This window comes from Cyprinus carpio, chromosome B18 (genome assembly GCF_018340385.1).
Source record: "Cyprinus carpio isolate SPL01 chromosome B18, ASM1834038v1, whole genome shotgun sequence".
In the NCBI taxonomy this organism is placed as follows: Eukaryota; Metazoa; Chordata; class Actinopteri; order Cypriniformes; family Cyprinidae; genus Cyprinus; species Cyprinus carpio.
In genome coordinates, this window is record NC_056614.1 from 5775664 (window position 1) to 5798959 (window position 23296).

Consider the following 23296-nt stretch of genomic DNA (forward strand, 5'->3'; position numbering starts at 1 on the left):
ATTTTCAATTTTTTGTTTAATTAAAGTAAGAGTGTTTTGAGCTAATTAGCATGATGTCAGTGCCATGCACTTGATTGTTAGAGATTTGTATTTGGCTCTTCAGATCTGAAGTGTGCAGTAGATAATATCCTAAGGGAAAGTGTCTGTCCTTGACTAGCAAGTGATATCACTCTCCCTGCTGCAGTATATCTGATATCAGAATCGAGACTTGCCAAACAGTGCGGCTGAACCTATGAAGATTGCATAATTTATCCAGTTCCTGGCAGTTTTTGCACAGAACGGAGGGAAATCTAATCTCATTTTGACAGACGTGTGAGCGTTAATCTCTTTGATCAGCCTGTGTGAAAGTTAACCTGACATCCAATCTGAATGCATTTCTGTTCTCAAAAAAAAAAAAAAAAAAGCATATATATAAAACGCCCTGCATTTTCAGCTATATATATATGTATATATATGTATATATCGTTGTAAAAGCTGACAGAGTATTACTTAACTTTTTTATTAAATATCATATTAAATATCATATTTCATCCAATAATTAAAGTGATTTTATTTATTTTTTTCCCATTTTTTTCTTGCTCAGCACTTGAAAAAAAAAAGTTACATTGTTGTTTACCTTACAAAATTTCATTTAGCTGGCGATACAACTGATATCTATCCATATCGTTTTCAAAAAGCACAGCACCGTTTACTGAACACCAAACACACTATATTTTAATAGTATCCTATAGTAACTCACTGATTATCACTGTAGTTAATACTGCATTATGATATAGTATAAATTAGTAAAGTGTAGTAAATACTATAATATACTAAGCTACACTACAGTAAAGTTTACTATACTAAAAACATAATTTTACTACAGTTACGAACTCACTATAGTTAATTTTAGAGTATGCTGTAATATAAATTAATAAAGTGTAGTAAATACTATAATATACTACAGTGTACTAAAATTTACTACAGTTTACAGTATTTACTATAGTTTATGAACTCACTATAGTGAATACTACAGTATGCTTTAGTATAAATTAAAGTGTAGTTAATACTGTAATATACTATGGTGTACTATATTTTACTAAAGTTTACTATAGTAAATTCTACTACAATTTACTACAATTATTTTTTATTTTTTGTAATTTTTTCATGTGGGCTGCAAGAGCAAGCGGCTGCAAGGTGTTGTGGGATCTTGGAAAAATCCATGATTTTTACTGTGACTTCGACATGTTGACTGTTCAAAAATGGTGGCATGTCAACGTGTCTGGAGCAGTCAAATATGGCATCTGGGTATGGCTAACAAAAGGTTAAAGCATGTTAGCAATGTGTTAAATCATCCTAGAAGCATGTTAGCAACATTTAATCACGCTAAACATGCTAGAAATGTGTTAAATTGTGCTACCAACATGTTGAAACATGCTAGTAATGTGCTAATTCATAGTAGCAAGTGTTTAAACGTGCTAGAAATGTTAAATCATGTTAACAACAAGCTAGATTAGCAACATGCTAAATTACCCTAGCAACATGTTAGAAATTAGTTGAAGAATGCCAGCAACATGGTTAAAAAGTTTAAATATGCTAGCGACTTGCTAAATCATGTTAGCAACTTTTGACTTATGAGAAAAACTGTCAAACGGCAAAGTTTTGTCATGTCAATATCAAAGTTTGTCATCAAACTTTACTCTTCTAGTTAATAAAATTGCACAACATACTAGTTCATAAGCTAACTGTAGGATGATTAGCAACTTGATGTATCAAAAAGGAGTGTGCAGTCACAGGCATTTTACAATGGCTTTTTTACTGCATACTTTGATACTGTTGTCCACCAACATGAGTTTATACATTTTGTGTACAATCTTCAGTTTGAGAAATAAACAAGACAGTTGTTCAAGACAGACCTCAAGTTGTTCGCTCAACTAGTAAAATGCAATGCTAACAATAAGCATAAATATAATGATTATCTTTGTATCATCTCCTCTGTGTTTTTCCTGGTAATTAGCATTGTGATTATTGCCCACAGCTGCAGAGGTGTAGCTTTGTGGTTTTGGTTGTTTCTGAGCTTTTGGTTGCTCTTTACTTTTGTTTTGTTTGTTGTTTATGTTTTAATGAACTGTGAAGTTGGTCATGAGTGTAGACTTGCTTTTAAAACAACAGGTCGATGCTCTAATTTATGAGGGCTGATCATGAGACTTTAATGAGGTATGAGTTTCCAGCTATAGCAAAACTTTCCTCATGTCTGAATGATTAAATATTGGAGACCATACATTTATTCATATGCAACATGAGTGCTTTCCATATGAGTATAAAATAATTGATTGAAGCTTCTGTTGAAGGTTTACATGAAATCCATTCAATCAAAAGTTGACTTGTGGCTTTTATTAATTGAATGAGTTTTTTTCCTGGTTTTATTTGAGTTTTTATTTAAAAGTTTTTTTCTTCTGTGATAATAGAATATAAATATAGACCACTTATCATTCACACAGGACCTAACATTTTGTTTAATTAAACGCTGGCTAAAATGAGAAAACATTTTAGGTGTATTTACAGCATTTGACAGACAGACAGTCCAAAAAAAAAAAAAAAAAAAAAAAAAGCCAAAGGAATCAACTTGGAATTATTTGCAACACTGTTTGTAAAGACTTCCATGATGTGTGTCCAAAGGTTACAAACAATCCTCTTTTATAAGTTATATATTATTATAATGGACAGCTTATAACATTGTGAATTATAGAAATAAATAATGTAAGTGACCTAAACAGCATAAAAATAAATAAATAAATACAGACGAATAGGAAATCATGGTGTTGTTTTTGTTGTGTAAGTTTAAGTATATTTATAAATGTTCATACTGATGTAACGGGTAAATTAGCTGTTTGATAAAGTTATTAATGTTAAAATGATAATTGACTGTACAAAATAAACCGTTTTTGTAATTTTTATATTGTAAAATGTTTTTTTTTTAGTTAATATTTTCAAGGTTTTGTCAGAATCAGCAGTGTGTTGCATCATGCAATGCATGATGTTGTCTGTTATTAAACTCTTAAAGTCTAAAAACACCTCTGCAAAATAAAACATTGACATAAATTTGCTGCAAATAAATAAATATATATATATATAAATATATAAATATATATATATATATATATATATATATATATATATATATATATATATCTATAAAGTTGTGTTGTTAGTGCTGGAAAATTAAAACAATCTATTCAGTCTACTTTATCGGTAAAAAATTAAACATGACAAAACGTAAAGCAATTCCATGATAATAAAATGGAAATCCAATCCAAAATCTTTAGTTTCACCTCAGCCCTATTTGTACTAGTTATGTGTGCATTTAAGCAACTTCTGTTTTATAATGTTGTGGCCAGAAAATGACAAATGGCTGCCAGTGTCTTTAATCAAGAGACATTGTGATATGCCACCCACCTTGGGGCTTGAGAACAAATGCATAATGGATATGACATAGAGTTCCTAAACACAAACTGTGTCAGCAGCCTCCCAGGATGTGGGATGACAGCTTGTTGTTAATGGTGATAATGAGCAGGGACTGGGTAGCCACACCCGTGCTCCACATAAGTCAAGATGATAAGTTGCACGACCACAGCGTCCAGTGACACAGGACACATTCCATGTGGTACCATCTCCTGCTAATGCGTGATGTGTCTTTGAACAGCTGGGACTGGGTGGCATAAACAGTGCACAAAAAAAAAAAAAAAAAAAAAAAAAAACCTTGCATACTCACACATGACAGTATGATTGTTTTCTGTTTAAAGGTAGGCTACTGTCTGTGCTTTACCTGATTTGTGTATCACTCGTCATTGTGTTATCAGTATAGTGGATTATTTTGAGTCATTTTATTTCACAGTTACTTGTATATATCACAATGCCATTATCTGGGACTGGAAAATTCAACCCCAAAAGATTTTAAATATTATAAATTAAATTAAATATTACATTAATATATACATATAGAATATGACTCTTTTTTTTTGTTATTGTCTGATTTTTTATTTTTTTTCTCTTACATTTGAAATTTGATTTTGAGTAAATATAGTTAACTAACACTAAAACCACAGGCAAAAAATGCATTACTTGCATGAAAATAAATGTTAACAAACAAACACACAAACAGACATACATATATACATGTATACATACATACATTAAATAAATAAATACAATTTCAGCTAGTTGCCAGTACAAAATTTCTCATAACTGTAGCTTAATTTAATGTATTAAAATAACTAATAAAAATGAATGAATGAATGAATGAATGAATGGTGAAAATTACAAAAACACAAATAAATTGCTAACACTTTACAGACCAAAATATTACATTATGAATTATTCATAACTGATTTATAAGTCTGCCATTTATGGAATCCTTTTCCTGGAGTAACCAGGAAAATTTGCTAGATTTCACGTTTCTTGCTATAAAATTGCAATTATGAGATACAAAATCACAATTGTTCGATATAAAAGTCACAATGACTTCCATAGAGTAACTTCCATATACACTGGTCCCAAAAATATATATATATATAACATCACTTCAAAATCTATGTAAATACAACAAATTGATGTAGTTTAGTGACCATAATGCATGACAGCACATTCTTTCACCAATATACGATTGGTATGTTGCCATGCGAAAAAGCCTAATCATTCATGTTCTAATCAGCGAAGGCATCTGCACGGTACACTGAAAGTTCCAATTTTGCAAAAGAAAAACAAGCACTTTGAAATAGTCGAAAACTGTTTGAAAGCATTGGCATGGAATTAGTTTGGTTTAATGTTTTAATTAAGATACTATCTTAATTGGTCTAATCCTGTTTCCCCAGATTCCACCTTACAATCTCTTAGAAATAGTACATCAGCCTTTCCTGCCACTATCAAGGGAATCTTATATTTTCTGTTGTCTTCTAATCACTGTGCACTTCTGTTCAACCCTGTGATGAACACAACAGGTTCTCATTGAATCCGCTCTCTGTTGTTTGATAACATAACATCATCTTGTATCTCCAAAATCAAGGTGGGAGGCTGTATAGACCCTTCCATTAGCAGGCATTAATACACATCATTCAAACCCCCACTCTCCAGCACAAATTCTTAGTGGAGAGCTTACGTTGACTATTAGAAAAAAAATATCAATATTGGTAGCTCAGATAACACAGAATGGTGCATTCATGGTGTAGGGGGCTTTAACCAGGGTGGAGATTGAAGATTTGCCCGTACTGTACTCGAGAGCCTTTATTACAACAGTAAAAGCCTTTCCATCTTGAATACTGCGGGTTGGCTGAAATGAAATGAATGGATGCTGCCTAATATGATCTCTCTGAGTGCTGTGCTGAATTGACAGTCAGTTATTGACAATGGTTTTTGTGATGTGAGGTACTACAGTGGATTCTTTGATAAAAATGAAATAAGTGGAATATCAGTTATGTAAGTTCTAGTCTTTTTTTATAATGAGTCGATAGCTCTTTTTATAAAGGCCCTGTGTTCTCACTCCCAAGACATCAAATATTGCCGAATGAACCATCGTTGCCTAATGTTGTGGAATAACGTTAGCGACGTTGAACCTCTGGCTGAACCGCTGCTGTAAAGGTTCCACAGGAATGAAAGTAGAAGTCAGAGCCTGAAAGCAACAAAAGCAAGTTTTGAATAATGGCACAATTAATCTCAGAAAATGTTCTTATTACATTTTTTTTTAGTGTTTTTTGTAGGTAAATTCTATTTTTTTTTGTTTTTTTGTTTTTATAGATTGTTATAGGGAATTTATTTATTGTTTTGATTAGGACTGCACTATTTGTATAGAAATTAAACAGGTATTGTGATTTGAACTGTGCAATACAATAATAATAATAATAATAATAATAGCATTCGTAGCATCTTCATATGTCTACTGAAGCAAACAATGACACAGAACACCACCAAATGATCTCTCTCCGAATGGAATTTGACAGTTTTCCAATAGTAATATTTCGGTAACGCTTTAATATAGGGATCAATTCTCAATATTATCTAGTTGCTTATTAGCATGTCTATTATTAACATATTGGCTTTTTATTAGTACCTATAAAGCACATATTCTGCATGACTATATTCTACAGTACATCCCTAATCCTACCCAATACCTAAAGTTAACAACTACCTTACTAACTATTAATAAGCATAACATTTATTGAAGTTTACTGAGGTTAAAGTCATAGATTTTTTTTTTTTTTTTTTTTTTTTTTTTTTTTAATGGTGAGAATTGGACCTTAAAATTAAAGTGTGATCAATATTTCAATTTCCTAATTTTCATGTTGCATTGCTCAATGTTAAACCCTCAAGCTTTCAATGTGGTGGAAGATATTTTTGAAAAAGTTTTTTTTCTTTTTTTTAGCTTGTGTGAAGTGCTGTTAATCTCTAGCCATCAAATGATGCAAATGTAAAAATAAATGGATCATTTTGCATTCTTAACGCGTACTGTACACAAGCTGCACCATTCTACACATCCCCAACCCCCTGTGAGCTGATTTTTTAAATATCTTTTGAGAAATTTAATTATGCAGTCAGCTACCAACATGACTGTACTACTCTGTTAGACACATTTTACCATTTAAATTCATTCCATTCCAGGGGATTATTGAACAGATTTCCCCCTAAATGAAAGATGAGAAATTTGAAAAAAAAAAAAAAAAAAAATGAAAATAGAAAAAAGACAGCTGCCCTGAAGTAAACATTGGATGAATACAGGCAAAGGAAATAAGCTGTGCATGTATTTGTTGTAATGCCATAAACTCCTGCAAGAAAATTCCGCAAAAATATATGCTATATATTGTTGGTTAATGTGCTAGTAGAAGTATTATAAGTATAAAAGAAACCAGATAAATTATGCTCCGATGTGACATGTATGTTCACGTTGCATATTCAAGGGTGTACTATAAATATATCAACATATCAAGATAATGACGCCAGTGTTTTACGTCTGAAAGGTCACATGTAGGGCTAATGTATGTTATGTGACACATTTGGTCTGAACACATCTCTTCTTGCTAATCTGGGAACTGTGTCTCAGTTCTTGTAATCCAGCATCAGTAATTATCAGTGACCCCACAGGGCTCAGAATGAGTCCAATTAATACATCAGATAATTCTCTCCTCCACGCTCATCCCAGAATCCTCTCAATATCACTGACGTAAATGTTAATGGGCTGGAGAGGTGTGAAGCGCTATATTAAGTGAGCGTGTAGCCCGTGATTATAATCAGGGCTCGTCTGTTCCTGATTGACTATCACCGGGTTCCCGTCATCAAGTTACAGGCCCCGTCTGCAGTCACAGGGGTTTCTGTGGGAGATCTCCACACATTTGTCGATTGGACACAAAGACTCACTTTCCTACAGATATTGAGCAGACAGGAAGTGCTGGTTGTTTTTTTGTTTTTTACAGTGTATGGATTATTGTTGGACACCAGTGGCCTTGTTAGAAATCTTTGGGATATCAGTTCTTAGAGTCATTTAACTGCTCAACCGAAACACCAGCTGTCTGGATCACTGGTGGGACAAAGATCTGTTATGGATCTTGAACAGCAAGAAATAAAAATCCTTCAAAACTACCAAAAATGAAGTGAATTCATGCGTAGTTAGGATATCATAATGAAGAGTAAAAATGAGAAGAAAACTTTGTCTTTTGTTGTTATAATCAAACGTCGACTGTGAGTCAGTTTTATCTGTCTCTTAGTAAACGCTTTATATATTTAGCCCAGTGCTTGTTTCATGTGTTAGGCTGATAAATCACACCTCTCTTGTTATTTGTGGATTTAAAAAGGCTAATTTCTCAATACAACTTTATATTATGTAAATCCATTTGCATATTATTTGACTTACGTTACAATTCAAAAGTTTGGGGTTGCTAAGATTTATTTATGTAGTTTTCTCTTTATGGACTTTTATTCATAAAGATGTGTTATACTGCATAAAAGTGACAGTAAAGACATTTATAAAAGGTGTCAAAGTTTCCACAAAAATATTAAGCAGCACAACTGTTTTAACAGTGATAATGATAAAAGAGTTTGTGCGCACCAGATCAGAATATTAGAATGATTTCTGAAGGATCATGTGACTCTGAAGACTGGAGTAATGATGCTGAAAATTCATCTTTGTCACCACAGAAATAAAAGACATTTAAAAAATATTAAAATGGAATAGTTATTTAAAATTGTAATGATGTTTCAAAACAAAAGTTGGGTTAGTCCATATTTGACCCAAAGTTGAGTTGAAATAACCAAGCAATCTTATTGTTAGTTTATGTAAGGAAATTATTTAAGTATTTGAAATAATGTTGATTATAATTTTCGAATAATGGGTACGTAAAGCAGTCAAAATATGTATATAAAGTTAGAAATGTCTCCAAAATGGTGTTAAAGTCCAGTTTTTGTAGTTTTTTTTGGTTAGTAACGGTTATTTTTTTACGCAATTCGGCGATGACGTCACATGAGGTAGACACGCTGGAAGGTAGCCTCAGCCTTGCAGCTCAGCTACTAGAACTAGTTCTAGCACTCAGTGACTATGGCGTCTAACTGGGATGAGGAAGAGGTGGAAAGACCGACAGTTAACATTTATGATGGCCCACAGCCATATAATTTCGAACCGTTTAGACGTGACAGGGCGAATGAGGGAAATACCGAGAGCCGATGGCAATCAAAGACAAATAAATGCATGGTCAGAGGAGAATGACTGGAGAGTTGGTGAAGTGTCCTGGTGAGTTGCTACCATTTAGAAACGCAGCAATGACCGCTGGAGCTAGTAGTCTGTGAACAGCAGTGCATAAAATAACTTTTTTTTTACTGTCAGTGAATAGCACCCGAATAAAAGTCAACGTTTTCTTTATATCTAGTGACAGTAATTAGCTATGGGCTAGCTTGACAGTCCCACCTGTGAACCCCTAGTGTTTATTTCTAAGCTTTTACCTCCTTCTCCGGTGAAAATGTTGTTTGCAAACGTAGCCGACGCCAGTGTGATTATTGTTGATAGTGCCAACTAGTTTTCCTCGTGATTAATTGTCATTGACAGTCAGGCTTACCGGTAGAGGGAGTGAGTAGTATGCGTCTGTGTCGCTGTGTTTGGCAGGTGTCTGTGTGGGCGGTGTCGTCCCATGGAAACTGTGGTGGAGAGCTTGTGTTGTAGGGAGGTGAGCGCGTTTTGGTCGCTGGTCGAGGACCTCACCCCGCGGCCAGCAGATGTAACGTGCCTAACGCAACATCCTGGATTTGAGTCATGCTGCCTGAATCCGTTTGTGCTACACATAGCATACTCACACTTCAGGAAGGATCATGGTCCCCTTCAAGCCAGCACGCACGAGTATGTTCATGGTTTATGTTTACTTTACCAATCTTTTTACACTGAGTCTTTTGAACAACAGCTATAGGTGACAGGAGATGTGTTGCATACACAATAAACATGCATAAGAGACAGGCTTAAAATGACGTTTCCAACCTACTTACAGTTTTAAACTTAAGAATCTTTCCTACTTATCCCTAGGCAATACCGGTACACTGCGTACAGGTAGGCTATACGCTGGGCTTATGGAGTTTTAGGCAGGAGTATAAGGAAGCCTCTACCCTCTTGTGTGGTTTCAAACATCAGACAACAATTTCAAAGTGGTGACCAGACCTATCAGGGCTTTCAATGGCCTCGTTTGGATGAAAATTAATAAAAATAATTGCTTATTCTGTTGTGATCCCCCAATTGCCCTTAAAATGTTATAAAGTACACAGAACACATGAATTTTGATAAGAAAACACAGTTTATTGGCATTGCTTGTAACGGTTACTGAACATTTACTGAACAAGGACGAAGATTACTGACCTGAAACGTTTGCAGTTTCTTTTGTTTCTCTCACTCACACACACACACACGCAAAAGCACATCAAGCAGACACACAGTGAGCCCAGACAACACCGCACACAGAGGTTGACAAGGCACAGGTAAAATGATTGGTAAATTATTTTGAATTACAACAAATTTCATGCAAATAACAGACAGAGGAGCAGACATGCAGCATGCAGGACCCCTTGAATGGGGTACAGCGACAATTATTGCCACTTACAAAGAAGGAAAAAAGTAATAATTTTGTGCAAAGTAAAACCAAAGCAACAGCACACAAAGAAAAAAACAAACCATGCAGCATGCAGGAAACCACCACCAAATGAGATGACAGGGACAGAGGGAAAGAAGATAACTAACAACTAAAATAAATACTTACAACTAAATCATTGGACTTGTCTGTGGAAAAAAAATAATAATGCGAAATTAGTTTTTTTTGTAACGTGACTGCCGGGCTAGGTAGAGGCTGACGGCCTCCTCCTTAGGAACCTGTTCGAAGGATTTGGCGATGGGGGCGGGTGCATCGGAGGACAAATTGTCGCTAACCTCTCGAAGAGCTGCAGGTGAATTGGTGTAGCTTTCCTGAAGGGCCTTCATTAATGATGTTGCATAACCTGCAGACATAATAATAATAATAATAATAATACTGTATAAAGATCATTGCCACTGATCACAGATGTCTCGTGCACCATCTCAAAATATGATAGAACTGCATGACACTGCTTACCGTATGAGGCTGCCTCTTTGATGGGAAGCACCACATGGGCACCTTTTCTGAAGCGCGGATACCGCACGCAGTACTTCTCCGTCCCATCACTTCTCCGTGCTGTCTCGCGGTTGGCATTGTGATTATAATGCAGCGCCGCTAAGAGAAGCCTACAAAATAACACATTTGAGAATTTTTTTTTACTTGGTGTATGCATGACAAAATACTACAATAGCATGATAATAGGTACTATTATTACTATAAACGGCATAATAATTGGCAGTATTATTCCATTGGATAGCACTGACCTGCTATACATCCCAAGGTATGAAAACCCTGTGTGCTTGGGCGCGAAGTGCAAGATGAGGGAGTGGTAAGCCTCAAGGGAGAAGGTCTGGTGCTGTGGAGACAGCTGTCGAACATCTTTCAGTAAGGCAGTCCTCATTATTATGTTCTCCAACTTTACTGCTGCCAATGAGCCTGCAAAGACCAAGACAGGGAGGCAGACAGACACACATATGAATTATAGCAAACATAAACAGTAAACAAAATGTTATGAGATTGCCAGTGAATGAAAACATTTCATCACAAAGGTCACATGTCAAAGCATCCAAACAATCACTCAGAGAGCAAATACAAACAAAACTGTAGAGCGTGCATAATACCACATACTGTGTGTACTGTACCTGGGTCCAACCACTCTTTGTTGCGCTGATCCCCGTCTAGAGGGCCATGGGCACAACTGGAGAAGGCAGGGGTGTCATGGTCATGAATGTCCTGGATGTGGTTGACTAAACTTCTCCATTTGGCCTCCATGACCGCTGGGTTCCCATCTGGGGTTGAGGCTGCAGTCCAATAGAGGTGATTCACTATAGCAGGCCTCCACAACTGTAGTTGGTCACACTCTTTTGAAGCTGCATCCAATGCCTTCCCCAGACCTGTTTTAGAACAAATGGTATTAATTGATATGCACTAACAAAAACTGCTTCAAGGTTCCAACAATGGATACATACTTTTGGCAATGTGCCACACATCGAAATAATGCCGTGTCCCTTTAGGGCTCAGCTCCTCTCTCACCCATTTGGCAACCTAAGGAGAAACAAACAAACTTTTGTGGATGATTGACCTGTGTGGCCCTCAGTGCATCAGCAAACCACAAACATCCAGCTTCAATGCAATTCAGATATTTACATTCTATACTGCATTTTTTATTGTAAATACCTGGCGATGACGGTCCGTGATCAGCGTTGCCAAATGCAGGTCCTTTCCCCTCAGCAGGTCAACACTGCGCTTGAGCCCTTCAAGCTCACACCATGAGCTGTTGGGGACCTCTGAGCTCTGCAACATGACATAACAGTGTAAGTGTAGAATCCTGGTGTTGTTGAAGGAGGCGTGAATGAACCGAAGCGTTGCTGGTCCAGGTATTATGATACACTGTACTCTAGTTAGGCAATACACAATAAAGCTCTATGCATCGTTGTACTAGTGGAAAGATGTTATATTAAGATACAATCAGTTTACCAAATTGCAGAGTTCATCTCTTTGTCTAATAACATCAGGTTTACCTGAACAAGCTGAACATCCACCACCTTGTTCACTCTGTCCTCTATCAGAGAGTAGGATCCATACTTCGCGCAGTGCCCAGGAGAATCTGACCTGGAATTAATTACAAATTTGAATTATGTTTCAAGTTTTTAATAATCAAGGTCTGTAAAGACAATCCACCATGTCATCTGCAAATGCCAACTAAAGCCACCCTACATGATAACAAAATCAAAACGTGCAACTGGTCTATGAGCTCTCACACTGGTTTACCTGCAGTCACCAGCAAGAACTAGCCCGCCATCCATTGCCCGTAGGTCACTAAAATTCTTTGCTTGATCGTTTTGCCAGGCCTGAACGATTACAGGGATAGTGTAGCGGCGCTGATGGCGAAAGAAACTGCTCGCACTGATGCACTGCAGGCCAAACAGAGTCAACATTCTTAATGTCTGGGTGGCCAAACATCCAGTGAAATGAATGGCCCCACTTAACAGGAGGTTGCAGGTCGGCATATTCCTGTGGAGCATTGGTTGGTTTTGCCAGAAACGGTGGTAGCCACATGATGCACAGACCTAGATATGTAAAAAAAAAAGAAAAAGAGTAATCAACAGTATATCAGGATTCAATATAAGTTAATTAAGTACTGTACATTACTGGTTTCATGTTTTCAATGAAACACACATGACCAATACAGTATAACACTCAAATATGATGCCATCACAAACCAACAGACTAAAGCCAGCCTGGTACATACATTGTAAAATATCTGGCAAGACAGTCAGAGCTATCAGATTGTAATTAGATATTCTGATTTTCTAATCAGATGGCCTGCTGCGCAAACAAAACCGTACCTGCTTGATCTTAACAAAAGTTCCTTCCTGCTGCACGATGCTACTATCTGACCTCTCACAACAGGCCGGACAGATGGCAAAAAGGCCCATCAGCTCCTCTTGGCAAACAATAAATTTGTCTATGCCACTACAACAACAAAAAATTAGGGAGGGAGGGAGGTGTCATTCAAACTACCAAAGCTACAGTACACAATAAAATGAGCATTCAAAATGGTCTATGTTGGTTTTAAATTATCTCACTTGTGGTGGGGGTCACACGCGTAAGGTGGCTCCTCATCAAACAAGTCCTCCTCATGCATCGGCTCTTCGGGCACCCACGATAAGTCACTAACGACAGAGGCATTATCATCATCTTCATCATCTGTCTGTTCAGGACTAGCGAGGGGAGTGGAGGTTTGTGGGCTGAAAGACGTCTGTGTGCCCATGCTGACCATCTTGGGCTTCAGGTTAACCTGCACAGCTGTGGAGAGGCAGTAAACATACCCAAACATGTGACAATCATGGCAAATCTAAGCGGCTATGTTTTGGTGTAGGCTATGTATTAATTTAATCAATGTGTATGGAAATGTCCTGCTTGCATAGATACTGGCAATGATTTAGACAGAATATCTACCCCTTAAAATACCCAAGACTTACCGCGAGACCATCGGGGGGGCTTCAAATAACACTGTGTCACAGCGTCAGAAGTGGAGGAGGGCAAGGGCTGATCCCCAGTATCGACACTCTCCACAGTGTCTACACTGTCCACGGTCTCCTGCTGTGAGGTATCTGTCATCATCTTGCGAAAACAAATATAATAAGTGGTTATAAATGTCTAGAGTACATGTGGTGCATAAACTCTAGGTAGTGAATTTACTGAGAGGTAGCTAAACTTTGAAGTGAGAAGTGGATAAACTGTTTCTGACATTTCAGAGGTGGGTAAACTGTGTTTACTTGCGTTTAGCCTCCACTACATGGTCACGGTCAAATATATGTGAAGGAGAACCGTAGCAGTCTAACACAAAACGCAAACACACTATTGTGAAAGCCGCTTGATTATCATCACCACTGATCCAAACATTAAACGTTAGCCATGAAGCTTTCATGACGATTCCCGATGTCCATATTATGGACATTTACTTCAGGGCAATTTTGTTTTGGCTCATAATTGTGAATCACGAAATATGCTCTTCTAATGTCAGAGTGATCATGCTTGTAGTGGAGGCTGTGTCAAAGGGAACATGGTATGCAAAATACACACAGAGCTAGCTAAAACGCAGCTTGTAAACATTAATGTTAGCATGATGCTTACCGTGGCAATATATCGCTTGAGGCAGACGGTGTCTCTCAACCTCGGGACAGGACAAGCAGAGAGGTTTGCATTCACAGACGGCACGGCGGTAGGAATTAACTTAGCCATCCTCATACTTTTTAAAGAAAGTGCGACCATCTTGGCATCCCCTGAGTGGTAATCCTCCTCCTTGAAATGCGCTCTGCATATTCTCGAGTAGGCGGTGACAGAGCTAGCTGAAAAATCTGCCCGCCTAATCTTGACAAATTGCACCCAGCTTCGGAAGATCCCTTTGTCCTTGGGGAAACAATGGACCCTATGTCCAGTTTTGCTGGAGTTCTTGCACCCGCCACAAACACAGTAATAAACCATGTTGTCTATTTATTATCTACTCTTTCTCTAAGCTATCTGTTATGCTATGCTATCTCTCACTATCTATTTATGCTATCTCTCACTATCTATTTATGCTATGCTATGCTAATCTATCTATCTATCTATTTATCTATCTATCTATCTATCTCTTTCACTAGCAGCTACTACTCTCACTACTCGTCTCACTCTCTCAATGGTATCAAGGCGGGCTTTCGTTTGTCGTCCAAAAGCGAGTACCTCATGTGACGTCATGCAATGCATTGTGGGAGAAACAAGATTCATTGCTAACCTGTAGCTAACCGCTAAGATATCACCTACTTTCCTTATTATATTTCTTTTTTGTAATACCCTACAACATCAAATACAATGGATAACTGTTTAAATGTTTATTACCAGCTAGAAAATTGCCAGAAAAGAAAAAAAAAAAACCTGCAACATAGCATTTAAGTGATAACAAATATTAAAAATAACAAATTTGATTTTGCACAATTTTGCGTATTGCATTTTTGTACAACTCAATGTCCAATATAAAATTGGAGCAAAACCAGTTGAGAACCACTGATCAAAACTCAAAGACATATTGTCATTCAGTATTCTAGCTGTTCGTGACAGAAATAGCATGTGCTGTGTGAACACAGTGTTACAAGAGTGTCATAGAAACCTCAATCAATCAGTCTTCCCACTGTGTCAGCTCTAGGTCAGTTGTTAAAGGAAGACATTTTTGTTAGCACAGTGTTTTTCACTCCTGGTGCTCGGGACCCTCAGCACTGCACATTCTCCTATTTTAACACACCTGATTCAGACCATCGGCACATTAGGAGAGAACTTCATGAACTGAACCGTATGAGTGTTTCCTGAAGACAAGTCCAACACAAAGTTACACGAATGCATTGCATGTCTTTGTAAGGAATGATTGGAACATATGGCCCTGTCTCTTCCTGGCTCTGCGTCCCGAATTATGAACGAACGGTTCTAATTCCCCACAGGCAGTGTTAGCTCATGATGTAACAGTATCCTTGCAGGCAGGAATCCGTTTTTTTTTTCTTTCCTTTTAGAGATAACTTACTCCTCTCCTGGAGCTTTACACTATATAGCAGTTATTTTAACTCAGATAGGCCACCACTTGTTTATAGTTACTTCTTTCCGCTCATGACTTCCCGTATGGATCATTTCTTTGGCAAAACGAGATGGAGCTGCCCATTTGAGACGTACCATTGCAATTACTTTTCTCACCATCCGCCCTCGATTTTCGATTTCTTCTCCTCCTACAGACCTCAAACGAGAGCTTCCCGGAAAATTTAGAACAGTAGAGCAGCATAAGTCATTACTGAACGACGTCGGCAGCTGAGATTACGGAGATGTAGACGACTATGCTGCATAGTCATGGAAGAAGAGGCTATTTGTTTCAGCACATGCATACATGGGCAAATTCAGTTTATTTTCCTGGCATGGATAACCTTAAATTAGAGGGAAGTAGGCGGTTAACTACATTTTATTGAAAAGTGATATTTGACACAATTTGATATTTAAGTTATAACTTGGCATATATGCGGGCACAGTATATTCAAAAACACTTATTGGCATTGTAAAATAGGCATTAAATGGAAAGTCACCCTATTTATTTTCTAAATGCATCTTATAGGTCTTATTGTGTATTTGATAAGGAAGAGCTTAAACATTTACATTTTTATTCAGTAAGGATGCATCAAACTGCTCAAAAGTGAAAATCAAGACACTTTTAACAGACTGCGATGTTGTGTTACCACAGTTATTAACATCATGATAATCCACAAGTAATCCACACACCTCCAGTCCATCAATTAACATCTTGTGAAGCGAAAAGCTGGATTTTTTATAAGAAACAAATCCATCAACAAGGCATTTTAACTCTGAACCGTCAGTTTGTCCAAAATAGGAGTCCATCATTCATAACACTTTATCCAGTGAAAATGTACCTGTTGTTCTCTCACATCAAAATCAACTGACTACTGTTTTGAACTGCTGATGAGAATTGATTGATCTGTGCATATTACTCTCCTGATTTAGATTTACAGACAGCATTTTCCCAGGAAAGTGAAAGAAATATTATTGATAGATGACTAGTTTAAAGTGAACAACTTCTTAATGATTGATGTGTTTATTACAAACATGCAGCTTTTCCCTTCATAAAGCATTAATTGACAGACTGGAGTCATGTGGATCACATGTGAATTATTGTGATGTTTTTATCAGCTGTTTGGACTCTCATTCTGATGGCACCCATTCACTGCAGAGCAATTGATGCAATGCTAAATTTCTCCAAATCTGTTCTGATAAAGAAACACACTCATCTTGGATGATTTTTTAAAAAGGTTCATGTGCTTTAAATGTGGTTGTCTCCCCAAAACATTCCAATGTATTTGTGGCCATAATTGACTCTTAAAATTAAATGTTGAACAAATTATTTTAACACTAAAAAAACTGATCAAATCAAACGAGTTCTGAGCTTGTTAAAAGTGTCTCTGACTATGAGGCACACTAGTATTCAGATCACACGGTGAGATGTGTTTGTCTGTGTAATTCAATTGATGATGAAATAGCAGCAGCGAGAGGGATAAAATGAAGAGAGATGTACTCCCTCGCTTTGAAGTGAACGTTGACAATAATAATGTAAGGCCACCATCTCTGAAATAGTGCATGCTCTCTTACAGTGGATGTCTGTCCTAATAACAGCGAGATGAAATGGTGTCCACCTCTTGCTAATTGTTTAAAAGCCCGTCCTAGTTAAAGAAAAAAGAAAAAGAAAAATACAAAAAATAAAAAATCTTTATGAGAGCAGAAACAAAAGAGAGCAGCGATAATGAAAAAAAGCACTCATTTGTCACGAGGAGGATCAGATGGCTCTCTTTGAATTCCTCATTAATTAAAAGAGGCAGATGAAGTGTAATGTCACCCAGGGGACGGGGATTAGAGCGGCTCCGGGCAATGATGACTCCAGCACAGTGACCTCAGCAGGACAGAGAGGCTGCTGGAGACCAAACGGCCTCTGCAGAGAAATAACAGCTATACTGTTAGGAGCTTCATCTGTGATTAGAGGTATCTTGGTAAACTCTGTCTTGTTTGTCAGGACTGTCGGAACAGATGAGGAGTAGACTAGGCCATCTTTTAATAACCCCCAAAAAATACAATTAGGACTTCTTTTCATTTTTATAATTGTCAAATGTAGGAGTATGATATGGGGAATTTACAAGGATGGAATTGCCACTACATTACTGTCTGCTTTGATTAAATCTGGAGGACTAATGCGACTCCAACAAAAATAAAATAAAATAAATATATAAATGCATTTAAAATAAAAATAATTAAGTAAATAAATAAACAAAACACTTTTCAAGCTGGCCATACATATGCATATCTACAACTGATTTTTAATTCATGTTTTAAAATATAGTTAAATGTAAAAAACAATAAATTGAAGAATTAAATGCAACATTTAAAAATAAATGAATAAATAAATAAATAAATAACAGCATTTTGAAAAGTTGTTAACTATGACTGTTGGGACAGTCTTGTGCACTTACAGTATTTCCTGTTGCACGCACCCACTATGAAGTGGTCAAGGCCGCAAATGTCATTAGAACAGCAAAACAAAAAATCTGTGATAGCATTTAGAAGAGAGAAAGATGTCAAATTAGCCTTCACTCTCTGAGCCGTTGTTTTAGAAACAATTATGCAGCAGTGTTAACCTTTTTTTTTTTTCTTTTAGATTTAGTTAATTTAAATTAATTTTGTATAACACAAAGTCTAAAGTATAGTATAGCATAAAGTATAAAACTAGTAAAACACTCAGTTTTTATCAGCTGTTTGGCTCTCATTCTGACAGCACCCATTCACTGCAGAGGATCCATCCAAGTTATGTAATGCTAAATTTCTCCAAATCTGTCCAGATGAAGAATCAAACTCATCTACATCTTGGATGGTCTGAGAGGGAGTTCATTTTTGGTGAGCTACTCCTTTAAGGCAGAGAAGAAACAATGTTTGGTCATTCCTCACATAATATTGATACTAAATGTTCTAACTTAATTTTGTTTTAACTTTTAATTTTTTCTAAGTTAGCATGGAAATCCATGCATAAAATTTCCTTCTAAAGTGAAACACAAATTAAACCACAGAGTTATCATTCAAACAGAGAACAGACAGACAGACAAAAAAAAAAAAAAACATAATTTCACACTAAATTAAGACAAAGCTAAATGTGCCATTTGTTATAATGTGTTTACTGTGTGTGACAATTGCTGAACATTTATTTAAATTAAAAGTTTTTTCGAGGGGTCATATTTTAGAATTATAGAACAAAAAAACTGTCCGAAAATAATTACTCATTTTAGCCTCGGGATTACAAAATAAAATAATTACTCATATCACCTTGCACCATCTTAACTTTTTCCCCGCCACTGACGAGTTATCTCTTCATTTAGAAGACAACGCTTCCCCGCCATTGACAAGTTTTTTATGGCTTTTTACGTGTTTTCACTATTATACACTCCGGGGCGCTATTACACATCTTCTGAATGAGTACAAAACCTCCCGAACAAAAACACACATGAACAGGATGGAAAAAAACGTCTCGTTACATATGGTAACTCTCGTTCCCTGAAGGAGGGAACAGAGACGTCACGTCATTGACCGACGAATTGGGATATCGCTTCAATAGAACAATCTACTTCAAGTGTAAACTAAACAAGCCAATGCACATTGGCATGCAATTATTATTTAAAAGTAGACATGTCTAGCTTTCTATAGATCTATCTCTCATGTCTCTGTGTTGAGTATTTGCTGAGTTACAGTTCATTTTAATGACGTGTTTCTAAATGAAGATCCCGCAGAACCAAGGCGGCAGACAGTGCACTCTGTTTGTTTTCTTTATTTTATAAATGCACAAAGTTTTGTTGTTATTATGTGTGTATACAAATAAAAGTAGACCCTTTGCAGATTCGATTGATGTATTGCTCTTATCTGTATGATCAAAACTGACAGTGTAATTTAAGTTCTTTTCGTTCTTATCTGGAGAATATGCCACAAAACGCTTATCTGCGTTAGTCGACTCCAGAGGGTTAAGCTAGAATAAAACTGTTTTTTTGTTTGTTTAAAAGTAGAGGCTTTGATCTTTATTTTGGTGTTTTGAATATTCAAATATTCATACAGCAAAATATACTGTAGGCCATCAAATTTTACTGAAAATTTTAAAAATCGCTGGCGGCGGCTGGCAACTTTTTTCAAAAATGCTGGCGGGACAAGAATTAATAGTACCTGTAAATTTTTTTTATTGTATTCTACATTTGGGGATTCATTGTGTCAGTGGGCCTCATTTAAAGTGAAAAGTGTGACGTGACATTCAGCCAAGTATGGTGACCCATACTCAGAATTTGTGCTCTGCATTTAACCCATCCGAAGTGCACACACACAGAGCAGTGAACACACACACACACTGTGAACACACACCCGGAGCAGTGGGCAGCCATTTTTATGCTGCGGCGCCCGGGGAGCAGTTGGGGGTTCGATGCCTTGCTCAAGGGCACCTAAGTCATGGTATTGAAGGTGGAGAGAGAACTGTACATGCACTCCCCCCACCCACAATTCCTGCCGGCCCGAGACTCGAACTCACAACCCTTCGATTGGGAGTTCGACTCTCTAACCATTAGGCCACGACTTCCCCCATCAATCTAACATAGAAACGAGCACAGAACCGTGCGCACAAATCAACTTACGACAGAGTTCACGTGTGATTCATGAAACATTTGTATGCCGCCAATCTCATCATATGAGTGATCGCACGTTGATAAATGTGGCAGCAGAAAACAATCGTCATTTGAATACCATGCCCCTAAAAACACCCTGGTTTAGAAGCCTTGACCCTAGAGTTTACAACACGGAGAAACAAAACCCGGCCAAAAAAAGCAAGTACTCTCATGAAAGAGAAATTGATCTTACTCCAAAAACACCCGTTAACCTTTAGGTTACATTAATTTATGTAATTGATATGTATATTAAAATACTGGTAAATATAAACAGCCTAGTTCCCCTCACCCTACAACAAATATTTTAAATTTAACAGTATTCAGAACAGAACGAAGAATGAAAAATAAGTAGTTATAAAATTATATATTAAACTATAAAATAAAACACCAATTAGGCTATAGTGGCATTCATTATAAAAAACATACAAATGTCAAGCAAAACTGAAATGCCATTTGGCTCACGAGCCTATCTCATATCACAAGAATCCAATTGTTTCCATTTTTGCCATATTTGTTTGCACAACTATTATTCATTATGTAGCCTAAACATGGCTTCATACTTCACTCATGTTTATTATCTATGTAAAATCCTTGCTTGCACAAAAAATATTTGTTTGGCCGCTGCACGCTGATTTTACAGCGGACCTTTTAAATTAAACAAATTTTGTTTGGTTTGGTTGATTTTATTTTTATGTTGTGTGTTTGGAATGTCAGGCAACACTAGAGCTAATGTTGTTTGTGTGTCCACGCGGTGCCTGTGCGATCAGATGGATTAAATCAAATAAAGATATAAAGAAAATAAATAAAATGTAGAAAGATTGTCACAAAAACGAGCATAGCCTATACTTGTTGCAGTGTTTTTTTCTTTTTTCTTTTATTAATCTGTTTATTATCTGTTAATTTTGTTATATTTTGTGTGATCCTATTAATTTTATTTCTTTTATAGACTTAATTTCTGTTTTTCTCCTTTCCAAGACATTCTAATCTTACTGGTTAACGATTGACTAATGAGCTTCGTTTGGCGGTCAGGAAAATAAAAACGAACAAAATGCTGTCGTTCTACAATTGTCCACCATATTTACTATGCTGTGCGCAAGTACAGGTAACTCAAAAACTTGTGTACACGAGCTGAGACCAGACATGAAATTTGATCGTAGCCACCTCTCACTTCATATTGATAAATTCCAAGTTTTGCGTTGAAATGACCATACGCCCAATTTTCTGTCATACGTTCGTTTAGAAAATGAGGCCCAGTGTGTTTATGATTACACATGTATAATTTGTAACATTAAGTGAAATTAAACACGATTGATTAACTGAAAATAAATAAATAAATAAGATCAATACATTGAATATATTAAAGTTGCCTTAATATTTAAATCCTAAGGCAAAATCAGATGTGAAGCACTGATACACATAACCATGTAATAGTTTGATAATAACTGTTACATCTTTATTAAAAGAGGAAAATATAAGCTGACATAATTGCCATAGATAGGATGTCTTCCTCCTGTCTGTAAATGTGGGATTGTTCCTCAGCTTTATGACTGATCTAGGCTGAAATTGGAGTTCTGTTCCTCCTGTTTTTACATTGTTAGAGGGAGGGAGAGAAAGACAGAGAATTTTCGATGAGAGAGCTCATGCACACAGCCTGATGTGGAGCAGCCAAGTGCGATGAACTTTAGACAGGCCTGACGCAAGCCTGCATTTCTAAATATACACAGGAGTTACAATTCCAAATGGGTTTTTTTAAAAAAAAAAAAAAGCTGCTTTTTTCTAATGGAGTCACTCCAATAAACTACTGAATGGAAGCGTTTTGTCAAGCATGCAGTGCTATAAATGTTGGCTTTATGGGATATGGGTTTTAACTTCTGGTATTGCTGTAGTTTATAATGTACTACAACACTGTTGCTTATCAAACGAGAACAGATTTAAATTATAAAAAGAATAAATGAGCTGCAGTGAAAATTCTGTCATCATCTATTTATACTCATGTCATTCAAAACCAACATGATTTTCTTCAGTGGAGCACAAATGGAGATGTTTATTACAATGTTCATTTAATTATCTATTTATGGTGATGTGGTTAAGAACAGAATTTATTTTTTTCATTGGAGGCTAAGGACCAACTTAAACCAGCTCAAACCAGCAGGCATGCTCCAAAACATAGCTAACCAGCATATGCTTGATTTTTTCAACAGGATAGTCAATCAGGTGCCACGTTCAATACAGCAGCATCTTAGAGTTCTCTAATCATTTAGATAGCAGAAGTTATTACTCCACCGCATGCATGCAATGTCATTAACAATGGCCCTATAATGCTGAACTAATGAGTTTCAAATGACAGAGATGTGACCGCGTTCAGGATATAGTCGTGGCTAGGTAGTTTGTTTCCACAATTATGCATCATACTATGGAGGTTAATCATTGAGTTACGTCATTGTATGGGAAACGCATCCCTGGTAAGTACTTCTAGAAGAGCAGAACCTACGAAGAACTTAGAACTTCAATTATGCAGTATAGTGAGCTGTAATTTCAAAATTTTGTGTAGTTTTGTTTCAGAATAGAACACCAATTTGAATGAAGTTCATGAATGACTCATTCAGACCAATTTTTTGAAATGAAACTGATTCATTGGAAAGTCAAAAGAACACCACTTCACCAAAAAAAAAAAATTTTTATATTTTTTTATTCCACCATTTTTATATTTTTTAATTAGATAGTGAAGAAGATTTTCAGTAATAATGACTTACTGTTGTATGACGTCAAAAGACTTGAAATATTGCATGTGAGTGTGTTTTTCAGACGCATTCACTTTCATTATATGGAGATGCGTGACCAGAATAGTCTTTAAAAATCCAGAAAAAGTCAGGTTTGGAACAACAGGGTAAGTAGGATGAAATC

General features: G+C 36.5%; 2 protein-coding genes across 2 annotated transcripts in view; one reads left to right on the forward strand and one right to left on the reverse strand.

The window, feature by feature from the left end:
* Positions 1–23296, forward strand: part of cntn5 (contactin 5) — a 314204-nt gene that overhangs the window by 73338 nt on the left and 217570 nt on the right. The window lies entirely within an intron of this gene.
* On the reverse strand, positions 10174–14925 carry LOC109081982. Its single transcript, XM_042743606.1, has 12 exons — positions 14265–14925; positions 13610–13751; positions 13214–13433; positions 12974–13100; positions 12396–12694; positions 12146–12236; positions 11802–11918; positions 11594–11669; positions 11267–11518; positions 10889–11060; positions 10602–10750; positions 10174–10488 (listed from the first exon to the last, which is right to left on the reverse strand). Exons 1-12 carry the CDS (start codon positions 14613–14615, stop codon positions 10301–10303), a joined length of 2184 nt encoding a protein of 727 aa, XP_042599540.1. The 5' UTR covers positions 14616–14925; the 3' UTR covers positions 10174–10300.